A 14568-nucleotide genomic window follows, 5' to 3' on the forward strand; every position below is an offset into this window, starting at 1 on the left:
GCTTCCGCCGGAAGCCACCTCGGTCTCTTTCTCTCCCCGCGCTGGCGGCTGCTGTGGGCGGCCGGACGGGACCGGGCCGGGGCCTCCGTTGAATCCGCCGCCATCCTCCCGCCCCGCCGCCGCCATGACGGAGCAGATGACCCTGCGGGGTACCCTGAAGGGCCACAACGGCTGGGTGACCCAGATCGCCACCACGCCGCAGTTCCCGGACATGATTCTCTCCGCCTCGCGCGGTGAGGGCCGCACCCGACCGGGAAGGGGGGAGACCATTGGGAGGGGGGTGGGGGGTGCCAGGAGGAGACCATCGGCCCGGGGCAGGGGGAGACCATTGGCCTGGTTGAGGAGAGGAGCAGGGAGAGACCACAGGTCGAAGGCGGGGGGGGGGGTCGGGGGAGACCATGAGGGGAGAGGGGCAGGGAAGGCCGTGGGGCTCAGGAGGAGAGACCACGGTCTAGGGGACCCAGGGAGACCGTGAGGTTGCAGGGGGAGAGGGACAAGGGGAGACCATGGGCCTAGGGGATGGCGGAGGGGGGGGGACACACAGGCTGGAGCCCCCCGTTAAGGCAGCCTGGTGTAGGGGTGTAGCGGGGCAGAGGTGCTGAGGAAGAGGGGAGAGGAGGCAGGCCCCCGGTCTTTGCGATGGGGACAGAGGGATGGGCAGGAGAGGGCAAAGGAGCAGCGACCTGCTCACCCCGTTTTCTTTGGCAGCTCCCCCATTCCCGTGGGTGAGGAGAAGGACGGGCTGGCGGTGGGCAGAGGGCTGCGGTCCCCGAGGTGACCCCCACCTTATCTCTCTCTGCCTCCCTTGCAGACAAAACCATTATCATGTGGAAGCTGACCCGTGATGAGACCAACTACGGGATCCCGCAGCGAGCTCTGCGCGGTCACTCGCACTTTGTCAGCGACGTGGTCATCTCCTCCGACGGGCAGTTTGCTCTCTCGGGCTCCTGGGACGGCACCCTGCGGCTCTGGGACCTCACCACGTGAGTTGCGGGGACGTGGCGGGGATGAGGGTGTTTTGGGTGGGGGGATGAGGGCGTTTTGGGTGGGGGGAGCGTAGCGTGCCTCCCCGCTTCGCTTGGGCGCTGGGAGAGGGGATGAGGTCATCAACGCACCTTGAGAACGGGATGATTTGCTCTTGGGTTGGAAGATAAGTCCCAGCAGGGGGGAAGTTTTCTGTGCCACGATTTGGAATGGGGGTGTTGGGCTGCTCTTCCTCGGCTCCCTCTCCTGATGATTAGACCTGACAAAGTCTCCTGATCCTCTGGGATCTGAAGACACGTCCTGCAATTATGATGGGAGAGAAGGATCGGAGAAGCAGGGGGGCGGGGCTCAGGCTTTTCTTTTGGGGTCATTTTGGGCCGAATTGGGGGTACAGCCAGGAGAATAGTGTCGGGATTTGTGGAGCCAGGCATGCACGTGGGATAAACTCATCCCGATTCCCCCAATCCTTCTGCTCAGTTCTGCTGAAGGAAAAAGAGAAGCATCAGTCCTTACCCTTTTGTAGACCACTCGGTGTTTCTTTTTCCTTCAAATCTTTGCATTTTTCCCCCTCCTTGCCGGAATTTGTCTGCGAGATCTCCCATTGTCTTTATCTTCCCCCAGCGGCACCACCACCCGTCGCTTCGTGGGCCACACCAAGGACGTCCTGAGCGTGGCCTTCTCCTCCGACAACCGCCAGATCGTTTCGGGCTCCAGGGACAAAACCATCAAGCTCTGGAACACCTTGGGTGTCTGCAAGTACACGGTGCAGGTGAGCCGGGGAAGGTGGGCTTCCAGATCACACCTCCATGAGAAAAGACCTCCGTGGACTTGGTTTTAGGTCCATTCCCACTGCTTTTGATCGGGAATCCAGGTTTCCCAGCCCTGTTCTAATTATTAGAAGTGAGACGTTGCCTGCTGACCTCTCCCTGGGTGGTGGGTCTGAGGACAAGTCCCACATTTATGAGGGACAGGGGACGAGGTGGGGAGGCCTGGGAAAGCTGCGGAGCGACGGGATGCGGCAGGTCTGATCTTGCAGCGCCCCGTGGACGGGGCGGGGAAGACCCGGCCGCGTTTCCTCGCCGTGAACCCGGCGTCGTTCCTCTTCCCCAGGATGAGAGTCACTCGGAGTGGGTGTCGTGCGTGCGTTTTTCCCCGAACAGCAGCAACCCCATCATCGTCTCCTGCGGCTGGGACAAGCTGGTGAAGGTGAGGTGGGATCGGCTTCCCCCAGCTGATCTGCAATGGTGAGGGGAGGATTGGAGCAGCCAGAGTGCTCCGGGGAAGGGTTTTTTTCCCCTATATCCCCAGAATTGGGGTGCAGTAGCAGTGTTTAACCCCCTTTTTTTCTGCCCCCATGTTTTTCCCCACCCAGGTTTGGAATTTGGCTAACTGCAAGCTGAAGACTAATCACATCGGGCACACGGGCTACCTGAACACAGTGACCGTCTCCCCCGACGGCTCCCTCTGTGCCTCCGGTGGCAAGGTACGTGTCACCAGGGGGGAAGGCTGAGGCCCCGAGATGAGATCTTGGCGTCCTACCAGCAGCTCCGGCTCATTTCTGTGTCTCCCACCCTGAGAATGGGCTTCCACACCTTGGTCACGGCTCGAGTGGGGTGGTAACGGCCCAAAGATCTGGCCTGACTTGATGGTCCTAGTAGCAGATGTCAAGCAAGGAGGGAAGACGGCAGCAAAGATGCTCACCCAGCTCCAGGGACCTTCTGTAGCTCTTACATTTCAGCCCTCGATGTGTTTGCTTTGAATTTTCCTGCTGCGTCCTTTAACTTTTCTATATCCACGCTGGCTTGCGGCAAAGCGCTCCAGTTTAACCATGGTTGGGGTGGAAAAAGGCTGCCGTGGGGCAGGACAAATCCGGGCACGGGTGACGAGTGTTGGGGTTTGCTCTGACTCCTTCTTCTGCCCCACAGGACGGCCAGGCCATGCTGTGGGACCTGAATGAAGGCAAACACCTCTACACCTTGGACGGAGGAGACATCATCAACGCCCTGTGCTTCAGCCCCAACCGCTACTGGCTTTGCGCTGCCACTGGACCCAGCATCAAGATCTGGGTATGTCATCGCTTGGTCCTCAAGCCCTTCTCTGTCCCCATCTGGGCAGGGTTCCTCCAGAAGACTCGCTTTCTTCAGCTTTTGGGTTGTGCCGGGTTTGGAGTCACCTTCATGGTAGAGATCCTCACTTTGGATCCCAGATCTTGGAGGAGTAGCTCTCCTGGAGGAGTGTCCCCACCGGGGCGGGTCACACAGCAGCGACCGGTGCCCGTGGCCTCGTCCCCTGGCCGAGGAGGGTTGCGGTGGCCGTAGGGCAGAGCCACCACGCCATGATGAAACACTTTGATGCCATCTGACTGCATCTCTGTGCGGAAATCCAGAGGCTGTTTCTGAGCGAGTCTCTGCTCCCTCACGGTGTTCCGGAGTTGGGTTGGATTCAGCCGGGGGAGTCTCCCTGCAGGACCCCTCATTCCTTCACGTTCTTCTTTCTCCTGCAGGACCTGGAAGGCAAAATCATCGTGGATGAGCTGAAGCAGGAGGTGATCAGCACCAGCAGCAAAGCCGAACCACCCCAGTGCACTTCCCTGGCCTGGTCCGCAGATGGGCAGGTAAAAGCCACCTCCTTTTCCCCCACCCTGGCATCCCAGCCCTGGGGAATGGGGATTTTGGGGACCCTCCTGCTGCTCTTGAAGCACTGGGACCGGGAGGACACTTGTGCTCCACTCCTGGAGCCATCTCCGCCAGCAAGGGCAAGAACTTCCTTGGGTCCCTTCTCAACCTTTGAGCTCTTTTCCTTTATCTCCCCAACATCTGGGGCCGATCATGGTCCCTTCTCTGCTTTGGGATTTGCCCTCTGAGGGCCATAGTCCCTCGTCCTCGTGTCCCGAGGTCCCGCCTCGCTGGCTGTCCAACCCTTCCCGTGACCTGACTCTGTTTCTCTCCGTAGACCCTGTTTGCCGGCTACACAGATAACCTCGTCCGGGTGTGGCAAGTCACCATCGGGACCAGATGAGGACGCGGTAGCAAGAAACCGTAAATTTTGTGTACAAAACCAAAACATCAATAAAAGAGCGCTCTATCGAGCTCGTGGCCACCTCGTGTCCACTGTTGGGTCATCCCACAACCTGGAGGTTCATGGAAGATCTGGGGTTGGAGCTTTACTCCAGCTGGATGCAGATCAGGAACCTTAAGGAAGAGGCCAAAACCCAACATCCCTGACGGGGAGGGCTTTACGTCCACAAGAAGTTGTCCCCACACCTTCAAGGTTGGGGACATCGTGGTGGGACAAGGCTTGGGGTTGAGGATGGGGTGACCAGCAGAACTTTTGAGAGCTACGGGAGGCAATCATCTCATGAGTTAAAACCCACGATGCAGAAAAATGATAGCAGAGGGAAATAATTACATGATCGCAGGTGGCACGGTAGGACTTGGAAGACGTTCTCTGTCCTTCTGGCTAACGAGGGACTCGGTGTTTCTTCTCCCACATGTGGTGTCGCTGCCAAAGACCTGCAGACCTGGGAAAACAAACACAATTCCCAAGAAAACCCAGAAAGTAGATGAATTTAAGAGGCAGCGGTGGTTACAAAAGCGAGGCCTTCGGGCCTCGTCACCCACTGGGGCTGTTCGGAGGAGAGGTTTTAACGTGGAACTTTGCAACCCAGCAGGCGCCGAGTCCGTGCACAAACAAGTTATTTTCCACAGCTTTAGGACTTTTTATTTGCTCTTTCCTGGCTGACAGACCCACAAGCCACCCACGTCACCGAGCCAGAACGGACGTTGGTCCCTCGGTGACGCCAGCTTGGCCATTGGATGCTGCCCACGATGGGCTCTTTAGGCGGATAAGAGCAAGTCAGCTGCTTTGGGAAGGGATACAGACACACAGCTCTGGGCCTGACCTAATCTAATTAGGAAGGATTAGGTCAAGATTAACGAGGCAAGATTTAAAGCGTATCTGTTTACCAGGAGGCTCACGGGTGATTCGGTAACAGCAAGGCCAGGCAGGCAGGGAGGGACCCGCACCCCGATTCTGGTGCGCAGTTTAAGCCAGACTCGTTTGGAAGCTGCTCCCAGATCTTTCAAGCCTCCACCAGGATCTCAATAAGCCAGAGACTCAGGTTTACAACCTTATTGTTTATTATTATTATTTCTTGACATTTCATAAAACTAAATCTCCATTTAATTCTCATTTTAGCCAAAAATATTTTGAACTAGCTCTGTAATGCCAACAGGAGAAAAAAAAAAAATACCAATCCACCAACAAAACAAACGAACAAAAAAAGAATAAAACACAACCGGTGCGGTCAGAGTCTCTCGAGTGGGACAGGATTCAGCTGGAAACTCAACAACAGCTGAAGAAAAAAAAAATAAAGGGGGGAGAGAAAATAAATATCCCCATCTCTGAGAGCTCTCAAGCTGCAAGGGGAAAACAGGAGGCCAGTTCCTACGCCCCACGGCCGCGATGTGCCAGCTCTGGAGGAGGAAACCAGCTCTTTGCACCCTCCTCGGCCCCGAATAAAGTGCCAGGCCCACAAGAAATGGTTACGAAGGGAAATGGGGGGGGGCAGTTCGGAGATCCGAGACCCCTGCCCCCCACCAAAAAATGACGGAAGGTGAAGAACAGGAGAAGATCGCAGGTTTAAACAGGTTCGACTCTGGGTCCAAACACCAGCTGGGGTCTGAAGATGCTCAGAAGGTGAATCCCAAGAAATCCAGGCACCTTGGCGCAACCGGGATACGACAGCCGATGATTTTGGAAAGATGATGATGGGAGTTTCGAGAAGCCAAGAGCAGTCGCTCCTCGACGAACAGAACCGCCCCCCCGGCAGCACCGGGGCTCGAGCTCTGCGTCCGAAGAGAGCCAAGACGCACCTCAAACCTCAACCACGGGCACAACACGGGTGGAGAGCACGCTGGAAAGCTTTAGGCGTCGACCGGGAAAAGGGAGAGGGGAGCTCCTAGCAGGAAGAGCTGAAGGGAAAACACCTCCGAGGCGGATCCTTCCCTATTCCGACCAAAACTGGCTTCGGATCGGCGTGGCGGTGAGATCCCGGGGAGGAGCTGGCAAGAGGACAGGAGGTCGGGGGAAGAGGGCTTGTGAGCAAGCAGGTGCAAGACGACAAGTGCAGCGTTGGATCCCAAAACGGGATCCGAGGGATTGGAGGGGGAAAGAGCGTGGCCGTGTGCAAGGCCGGATCCCAGGGTGAGGCCGGATCCGGCGTGGGTAGAGGCGGCCGGCGGGGAGGGCGAGGGACGGCCGGTCAGGCACAGATTTTGATGCGGGTGCCCTTGGCTAAGATGCGAAAGAAGGGGAAGATGCGCTCGTGGAAGGAGGCGTTGAAGGTGTGGATGTGGGTCATGCTCTCGGCGTTGTAGAAGCAGAGTTGGCCCCGCTCGTAGTCCAGATAGACGCCGAAGCGCCGGGGCCGTTCGCTGGGCGACAGGGCCGTCTGCTCCGTGGCCGTCAACGCCTGGTACTTCTTCCCGTTGGTGCCCACGCACCAAATTTCTCGTTTTTGGTGAGGACCCACGGTCTTCTCTTTGCGACGAGCCGTTTCGCGGGCTGCGCCCACCGCCCAGCCTCGTCGGCCTCCCACCTCTACCTCCCAGTAGTGACGGCCGGTGGTGAAACCCTGGGAACCCAGCACGCAATAATCCGAATCGAAACGTTTGGGGTTGTCCGGCAGATCCTGGCGGCGTTCGCCCAGCTTGACGCTGCGTCGGTCCAGGGAGAGGCTCAGGCGAGGGTGGGCTGTGTCGGGGTCCAGGGTGATGTCGGCTGGAGGGGAGACGGGGACGTTAGGGGGTCGTTGGTCACTTCTAGCTCCCCGTAGATCCCGATCCCGAGATTTTTCCCCTCCTTTTGGTTCCCAACCCCAAATCCTCACCCACGCGCGTACCTGCAGGACCAGCGGCTATCGTGACCGATAGCCCCCACCGTGGGTCTGTAATGGTTTTGTCTGGGATAGAGTTAAAAGAAATTCAGCCCCCCCAACTCTACATTTCTTTCAGCTCCGAGACGAGTCCCATCCCAGCCCCACGCAGAGCTGTCGGCAACTCTGGATCCAGCTCTGCTTTTGGGACAGGCAGAGACAGCCATGTTAGGGGAGAACCCGGATCAAAGGACAGAGCAAGGCATGGAGAGGAAGGAGAGAAGAGGCCGGTATTGAGGGGACTGGCAGAACAAAAAAAAGGGGTGAAAATCCTGGGAAGGCAGAGCTGGAGGGGGAACCCCAACAAGGCTGGGGGTACACAAGAGATCCCAGGCTGGGAGGGTGCGGAAGGCCCAGCGTCCGCTCCCCAGGACCTCACTGAGAAGCCACGTCGTCCCCTTGGGCAGAGGAGCCAGCTCTCGCTCACCTTGAGGGACTTTACTGAAGACTTTCTCCATCTTCCTCATCACCACGTCTTGCAGAAAGTAGTTGCGATATTTTTTCCCCACGTCCACCGGCACCATTTCGGGCTCCTGGAATTTGATGTTCTCGCATCTGCCATGGGGAAAAAGTGGGGGTTCAGCGTGCTCGAGGGGGAGGTAAAGACACAACAGGAGAAACTAGATGCCCTGCACACAGCCAAAAAACCCAGAGCGGGGCAGAGATCGGCTGAACCGGTTACGCTGGTACAGCCGGCGGTCCCCACCCTGTCTCGACCGCAGGAAGCGGCCGAATCTCAGGCGGGGATGGAGCCACATCCACCCCGCACCAGGGACAGCCAGGCCGTGCTCCGACACGGCTCCGTTACCTGCCGGCGAGCGGCTGGGGGCCGATTTAGAAGAGCGGCTGCTTGTCCGATTTAAGGATGGGGGGAAAAAACCGATCCCTCCAGACTTACCAGCGGCTCCTGCTTCCCCGGGGCATGAGGTCTGTGTGGGCAGACCCAGCTCTGCTCCCAGAAGGTGGCTGCCAGGTGCTGTGAGGGATTCTGAGATCTCTTCCCCACCTTCCTCCTCTCCCATATGTCCCCCATCATCCCCAAAAATCCCATTTATTCCCCACCGGGCCATCAGCCAGGAGTTCCTACCATTGGCACAACTGAGCTTTTCCCCGCGTTACCCAACCCCAGCCTGGAAAAGCGCCCACCGCATGCGGTTTAAAACAAAAGTTCGTGGGTTGTTGTTTTTTTTTCCCCCCACAAAAAAGCTATTTACAGCGAGAAGATGCCAACGGAAAGTCACTGACCTGATAAAAGTGCCTTTGATGTCCTGCAAAAGGAGGCAGCCGGGTGGGAAGCAGGGAGAAAGAGGAAAAAAAAAAAAAAAGATTAGGGAGGACTGAGGCCGATCCCACCGTGGCTCACACGAAATCCTCTTAGCAGCCACGGCTCAGCACCGTGCTGAGCTGCAATGAGCCAACCACCCCAACGGACAGGATGAGCCCCCTCCCACGGTCAGGAGATGGGAATATCCCAAAGACACATATCCCATGGATTCACCCCTTGGTAGAGGCTGTTCCCACTAATACAGGCACCCTAGAAAACCCCAAATCTCTTGGGGCGTCCCGGTTTTCCCCCTCTGTGGTCCTACAAACATTGCGGGATCCCTGACCGGAGGGACGGGGAAGGATCTAGCCATCAGGTTAAGGACACTCTCCCGTGAAGAAGACCCTTTTTGAAGCAAGGTCCGCTCCCCTCTTGGCAGCTCTGCTTAATTCCCACTGCTAACGTTATCTCCTCGCCATAAAGCGGGGCCAGAGTTCCGACAGCTGCCGGCGCAGAGCTGAGCGAGGGTTCACGGTCAAGAGATCAACTACGTGAATCATCCGAGTTTACAGCTCTTTGGAAGGGTTCAAAAACATCTGGGAGAGGCCTTGCCTGGCACGGCAGCAGGGCTCTGCCCTCCTCCCAGGATCTCCGACTTTCCCCTTCCCATCGCAGGGATGGGGGGGGGGGGGGAAATAAAAAAAATTAAAAAAAGACCTTGAGCAGTTGCAGCCCGTCCTGTTTGCTCTTGTCCTCCGCCTCGGCGATGAGCCGGCTGAGGGCAGCGCTCTGCTCTTCCAGCTGGCTGATGTTGCTGCTCTGACGGGCCAGCAAGCTCTCGTAGCGTTCCTCCAGCTGGTGTAAGAGCAGGACCTGCTCCCCGATCAGGAACTGGTGCAGCACCTCGAAATCCGACTCAAATTCCTTGATCTCCAGCTTCATCTTGTCCTGCGGAGCGGGGAAGAGGGAGGAAAGACATCCTTAGCTCAAGTGGCAGACCCAAAGGACGTGAATTTGTTCTCTCTCCCAGGCTACCAATTCCCACAACACATTCAGGCACAAAACCCCCTTAATTAAGCTCTAATTCAGCAGGGAAACAGCTTCCAGCCCTCACGATCCCAACGGCTGCAGCAAAGGGACTGCAACGCCTCCGTGAGAGCTCAAATCCGCAAGGCAGAGGGGGAAAAGCTTCCCTGCTCATCCCCCTCACCAGACTTTGGGCCAAAAAACGCTCCCAGCGCTGGTGTTTCAGCATCCTCTTTAGCTGAGGGCTGATTATTTTTTGGCAGGGTGAAAGGTGGAAGACAGAGAAATGGGAAATGAATAAGCGTGGAAAGGAATCACGCGCAGGATCATCCGCTGTGCCAGGAGCAGCCGGCTCTTACCCTCAGCTCCGTGATCTTCTCCTCCTCGTTGGATTTCTGCTTCAGGACTGCGTCCAGCTTCTTCTTCAGCGGCTCCAGGTGGCTCTGGAGTTTGTTCTGAGAGAAAGAAACGCATCTCAGGCACCCCTGGCTCAGGCACTCCCCTCCTTCCTCTCCTCTTTCGGTCCCCAACTCCATGGCAGGGCTGAAAACAAAACCTCCTGCCCGGATTTCAGACCACTTCCCTTCCGCTTTCCGTAAGTGCTCGTTCTGGGAGCTGGTTTTAATTAGAAAGGTGAAAATCCTGCCCCACTTGCAATGGGGAACATCCCCAAATGCCAGATCCACAGTCACCAAGCGCAGACTGTTCGACGCGTGGCTCGAGCCATCGTGCACGCGTCCCGCTGGGTTGGGATCAGGACCCAGAGAGGGATCTGTGCTCCTAAAACTCAGCACAAACCTAGGGCAGGCTCAGACCATCCTTTCAGGCTGCACCTTTCAATACCAGCGTGGTCCTAGATCAGCTTAAGCCAACGACAAAACCGCTACCTGCTTCATCAGGCGTGATTCCCTGCGCTGAATAAGCTTTGGCATTTCCAAAAAAAAAAAAAAAAAAAAAAAAGCCAACCCCTTCTGCCTTGCCGCCCTCCCAAGACGCTCCCTCTGCCCTTCACAAACAGCTCTGCCCTTTAGAAATTAATTTTTCTGCCTCCTCGAGTATTTGCAGCGTCTTTCCCATGGCAAAGGAAAGGGGAAAATGGACTAAGCCAACCCAAGAGCAAACAGCGCTGCCGGCCACGCTCCGACAACCCACCACGAAACAGCCCGATGCAGGGACGAGACATCCCACTGCTGTCCTTCCCTCCTCCTCCCCCCCAAACCGCCTCCCTCTCCCCCAGCCTCCTCCTGGCTACCACCAACCCCCCCCCCCCCCCAAAATCTCCAGGGGCTCAAAGGGTGCCAACTCCGATGGGAGCTGCCAAGGTATCAGCCATGGCCAGAGCTCCAGAGAGCTTCCAGCGAGGGAGGACGAGGCGAGATGCAACCACGTGTGCCAGCAACTCCTCCAAGACACCTTTGGATATTAAAGGAAACAAAAAAAACCCCCCCACTCCTTTCTTCCAGAAGACCCCAAAAAGCGAGATGTGACCTCACGGAGAAACCGAAGCCGCAAGAGAGAGGGTAAGGGGCAGCCTGAAGGGCTTGGCCACCATCGTCCCGTCCTCCCACCGTGCTTTGTTTCAGGGTCCCCGGTCACGTCCGAGGGGGAAATGACGCCTTTGAGGCAGCAAGGCTGCCCCGTTAAAACCCCTAACGAAGGGTCTCTGCTGCTGGGGATTTGGGGTCAGGCTCTGAAGACCCTCAGGCAGGTATCGCCCGAGCTGAGCGAGGCTGGAGAGCCGCTTGGGAAAGGCTTTGTAAGGTGTGGACCCACTGTGACGTGGGTGCTCGGTTCAACCCGCCACAGCCCGGAGGGGTTTCACCCAAAACCAGCCCGGCGGGACCAGCTGAGCTCACCCGCTCCTCAGCAGAATGATTTCTCCACGATCCAGCCGGCTTTGCCTTCGTTACCATCACCGCCTGGTCCCCAAACCTCCGTCCCTGTGGTTAACCAGGCCCTCCCCATCCAAACCAACCCAGCTGCCGGCTTCGTGGCTTCCCAGCCTCCTGCACCCCAACCCACGCAGCCCGTTCGTGTGTGTGTGTCCGCCCCCCCCCCCCCCCCCCCCCCCACCTTCCGCTCGCTGAACCAGCCCGGCGAGACCCACCCGTACGCCGCCTCCAAGCACCCAACGCCGTCTGCCTGCCGCCAGCACGACCCAGCCCGCGCCGTCGGCTCCTGCCAGCGCCAACAGCTCTGTCTTCCCCCCCCCCCCAAAAACCCCAAACCACCCCGTTATCCCGACCCCGAAACCCCGGTACCTTGTAATCCTGCACGACCTCCTCGAGAGGGACGACGCTGTGATGCTTGTGGCTCCGCGACTCCCTGCACACCACGCAGATGGCTTGTTCGTCCACCTCGCAGAAGAGCTTGAGGGGTTCCTGGTGCTTCTCGCACAGGTTTGGTGGCCCCTGACCCCCCACGGCTACCAGGACCCCTGGAACTCCCGCTGCGGCTCCTGAAACCGAGGGACCGGCGGCGGGTGGCGCGAGGCGCTGGGGGTGCGGGTGCAGCTGGCGGATGATTTGCACCATGTTGGCCAGCTGAAGGTTGGGTCGGAAATTCCTCTGGAAAAAGGTTTTTCGGCATTGCGGGCAGGTGAAGGTCTGGAGGCGTCGAGGCCGTGTGGCCAGGACAGGGGGAGGAGGTGTCTGCACCTCTTCTTCCTCCTCTTCCACCTCCTCCTCTTCCTCCACGTCTTCCTCCATCACATCTTCATCATAGTCCTCGTCCCCAAAGTAAAGCTCTCCCCCGACCCCACCGTCCCACATGTCCTCCTCCACGGGATCTTCCCACAGGTCGGCGTCGTCTTCTTCCTCGCTCCACATGTCGTCTTCCTCCTCCTCCGCGCCGCCATCCTCCTCCTCCTCCTCCTGCTCCACATCCAGCTCGTCCTCATCCAGCTCGTCCTCCTCATCCTCCAGATCCTCTTCCAGCACGTCACCCATCCCCACCTCGCCGCCGCCCACCGCCGCGGCCCCCGGGGCCACCTCGTACTCGGCCTCGCCGCCCCACAGCTGCGAGATGCAGACGCGGCAGAAATTGTGCCCGCAACCGATGGAAACGGGGTCCACAAAATAGTCCAAGCAGATGGCGCAAATGGCTTCCTCCTGCAGCGTCTCCACCGGGTTCAAACGCCCGCTGGAGCCCCCCGAAGGGACCCCATCTCCTAAAACTGCTGTGGCCGCCATGGGGAGGGGGGGCTGAGAGATTCTCCTCTTCTTCACAGGGCCCTGAGCTCCCTCTCGACCTCCAGCTCCTCCCGACGCTGGGGTGGGCACCAGCTCGAACCCAGAAGGGTGGCTGGTCCCCACCCAGGTGCCGCCAAGGCCTTGGGGTGTCGCTTCCTCTTTCAACCCCCCCTTTTCCCCCCCTCCAGGGCCGGGCACGGCTCCACCCCTCGCTAGTGCTTCGTTTCAGCACCCCCCCGTCCCCCAAAACCGGGGGCTGGCCCCGTTCCTGCCCTGTCCCGTCCCCCCCCCCCAAACCGGGCCTAGCTCTGCTCCCCGCCCCACAACACCCCCAAGACCCAACCGGGCCCCGGCGGAGGCCTCACTCCTCCCCCAAACAACGGCCTCCCGCCCCCCCCGCAGCGGGGCCGGGCTCTAGGCCTCACCGCTCCCCACAGCGATCCCCGCCGCCGGGCCTGGCCTGGCCCCAGCCTCAGCCCAGCCGGGCCCGGAGGTGCCGGCCTCGCTAGGCCGCTGCCCCGTCACCGCCCCGCTGCTCGCCGACCCCGGCCCGGGAGAGACGCTCTATCCCCTCTCCCGCCCCCGCCGCCGCTGACTCTCTATGGTGCGAGCTCCGCCAACAGACGGGAAACGCCACAACGCTTCCGCTTTCCGGCCCCCTGCTGCCAGCCCCGCCCCCTTAGCATCACCTGACCGGAAGTGGCGCACCAAGAGCCGGCGGCGGGTTGCTAAGTAACCGGGTGGGCGGAAGCGGGACGGGCGGCCGCCCCCCCTCTCCCCCGCTGCCTCCGTCGCCCGCGTTGCCGCGGGAACCGAGGCGCCCGTTGTCCGTGCAGTCAGCGCGGAGGGAGGCGGCGACAGAGGCCACGGCGATCCCGCGCTCTCTGTGGTCTCCGCCGCCGCCCGGCGGCAGGCTTGTCTACCCTCCCATCTCGTTGCTCTTGGAGGTCTGGGGGGGGCGGGACGAGCCGGCGTTGTAGGGGCGGGGGCTGAAGGGCGTGGGCGGGGCCTCCGCGGGAGGGGGCGTGGCTGCCTGGGGCGCCACCTGGGGTGCGGGCGGGTGCTCTCCCCAGCGCCCGGCTAGCTCAGTCGGTAGAGCATGAGACTCTTAATCTCAGGGTCGTGGGTTCGAGCCCCACGTTGGGCGACCTTAAATATTTTTTACCCCCCTCCGTGTCTCTTTTTGCTGCCCCACCGGACATTTCCCTCCGCCGGAGCCGCGGAGCCCCCGGCGAGACTCCGGCCCTCGGTTCCCGCCGCACCGGCGAGGGCTGCACAGCCGTAGTCCAGCGGGGGCGGTATTTGTCCATCGCGTTTCTGTAGTGTAGTGGTTATCACGTTCGCCTCACACGCGAAAGGTCCCCGGTTCGAAACCGGGCAGAAACACTTAATTTTCCTTTCTTTTCCTGTTTTTTTTTTTTTTTTTTTTTTTTTTCTTTTCCTCACCTTCACACAAGCCCTTTCAGCTCTTACAGACGCCTTGGCCCCGCAGCTTGCAGCAGGGCTGGGCTATACCGGGTAACACACGGGTAGACCCCCCCCGGGGAGCGGCTCTTCCCCGGGACCGTACGGGCTCCCCGGTACCGGCTCCCGGTGCCGTTAATACCCAGAATGGCTCCGGGATCCTGCTCCGCTCCCGGGGGGCCGCAGGGCCGGTTGTGGCCGCGGGGGTTCGCTACCAGCCGCCCGGCTAGCTCAGTCGGTAGAGCATGAGACTCTTAATCTCAGGGTCGTGGGTTCGAGCCCCACGTTGGGCGCTCAAACTTTTCCTCCCCTCCCTGGGGCACAAAACTACATCTCTCCTCCCAAAACCCGCTTGGGCAAGCGGCTCAGCCCCAACTTTTCATGTTTTTAGTAAAAGCAAAGGGGTCGATTTTGCGGAAGGAAGGAAAAGAAAAGATCTGGAAGCCGTGGTGAGAATCACAGCCCTTCTTCCATCATTTTTCCTTTCTATATGTTTCAATCACAGCCCTTTTTCCATCAGTTTTCCTTTATAGAAGGTTTAATCACAGCCCTTTTTCCATCATTTTTCCTTTATGTTTTAATCACAGCCCTTCTTCCATCGTTTTTTCTTTCTATATGTTTTAATCACAGCCCTTCTTCCATCGTTTTTCCTTTATAAGTTTTAATCACAGCCCTTCTTCCATCAGTTTTCCTTTCTATATGTT

General features: G+C 58.9%; 2 protein-coding genes and 3 non-coding genes across 5 annotated transcripts; 4 read left to right on the plus strand and 1 right to left on the minus strand.

Moving 5' to 3' along the window:
* Window positions 1-8: 8 nt before the first annotated feature.
* RACK1 (receptor for activated C kinase 1) lies at window positions 9-4072 on the plus strand. Its single transcript, XM_075526057.1, has 8 exons — window positions 9-233; window positions 812-983; window positions 1606-1753; window positions 2095-2190; window positions 2357-2467; window positions 2910-3050; window positions 3488-3598; window positions 3937-4072. Exons 1-8 carry the CDS (start codon window positions 125-127, stop codon window positions 4000-4002), a joined length of 954 nt encoding a protein of 317 aa, XP_075382172.1. The 5' UTR covers window positions 9-124; the 3' UTR covers window positions 4003-4072.
* Window positions 4073-5049: 977 nt separating this feature from the next.
* On the minus strand, window positions 5050-12591 carry TRIM41 (tripartite motif containing 41). The gene is made up of 6 exons (XM_075526028.1): window positions 11471-12591; window positions 9569-9664; window positions 8901-9131; window positions 8165-8187; window positions 7347-7474; window positions 5050-6765 (listed from the first exon to the last, which is right to left on the minus strand). Exons 1-6 carry the CDS (start codon window positions 12398-12400, stop codon window positions 6248-6250), a joined length of 1926 nt encoding a protein of 641 aa, XP_075382143.1. The 5' UTR covers window positions 12401-12591; the 3' UTR covers window positions 5050-6247.
* Window positions 12592-13474: 883 nt separating this feature from the next.
* Window positions 13475-13547, plus strand: TRNAK-CUU (transfer RNA lysine (anticodon CUU)). Its single transcript has one exon. It is a non-coding gene; the product is annotated as a tRNA-Lys (tRNA).
* A 166-nt stretch (window positions 13548-13713) lies between these two features.
* On the plus strand, window positions 13714-13786 carry TRNAV-CAC (transfer RNA valine (anticodon CAC)). Its single transcript has one exon. It is a non-coding gene; the product is annotated as a tRNA-Val (tRNA).
* Window positions 13787-14084: 298 nt separating this feature from the next.
* TRNAK-CUU (transfer RNA lysine (anticodon CUU)) lies at window positions 14085-14157 on the plus strand. Its single transcript has one exon. It is a non-coding gene; the product is annotated as a tRNA-Lys (tRNA).
* Window positions 14158-14568: the final 411 nt, after the last annotated feature.

Source organism: Mycteria americana, chromosome 29, assembly GCF_035582795.1.
Source record: "Mycteria americana isolate JAX WOST 10 ecotype Jacksonville Zoo and Gardens chromosome 29, USCA_MyAme_1.0, whole genome shotgun sequence".
NCBI lineage: Eukaryota > Metazoa > Chordata > Aves > Ciconiiformes > Ciconiidae > Mycteria > Mycteria americana.

Coding starts and splice junctions, on each gene's coding strand:
- RACK1 (XM_075526057.1), top strand. CDS start 125: ATGACGGAGCAGATGACCCTGCGGGGTACCCTGAAGGGCCACAACGGC. Junction 1,754..2,094: donor TCTGCAAGTACACGGTGCAG/GTGAGCCGGGGA, acceptor CCTCTTCCCCAG/GATGAGAGTCACTCGGAGTG. Junction 2,191..2,356: donor GCTGGGACAAGCTGGTGAAG/GTGAGGTGGGAT, acceptor TTCCCCACCCAG/GTTTGGAATTTGGCTAACTG.
- TRIM41 (XM_075526028.1), bottom strand. CDS start 12,400: ATGGCGGCCACAGCAGTTTTAGGAGATGGGGTCCCTTCGGGGGGCTCC. Junction 7,475..8,164: donor ATCAAAGGCACTTTTATCAG/GTCAGTGACTTT, acceptor TCCCCATGGCAG/ATGCGAGAACATCAAATTCC. Junction 6,766..7,346: donor CTTCAGTAAAGTCCCTCAAG/GTGAGCGAGAGC, acceptor TCTCCCCTCCAG/CCGACATCACCCTGGACCCC.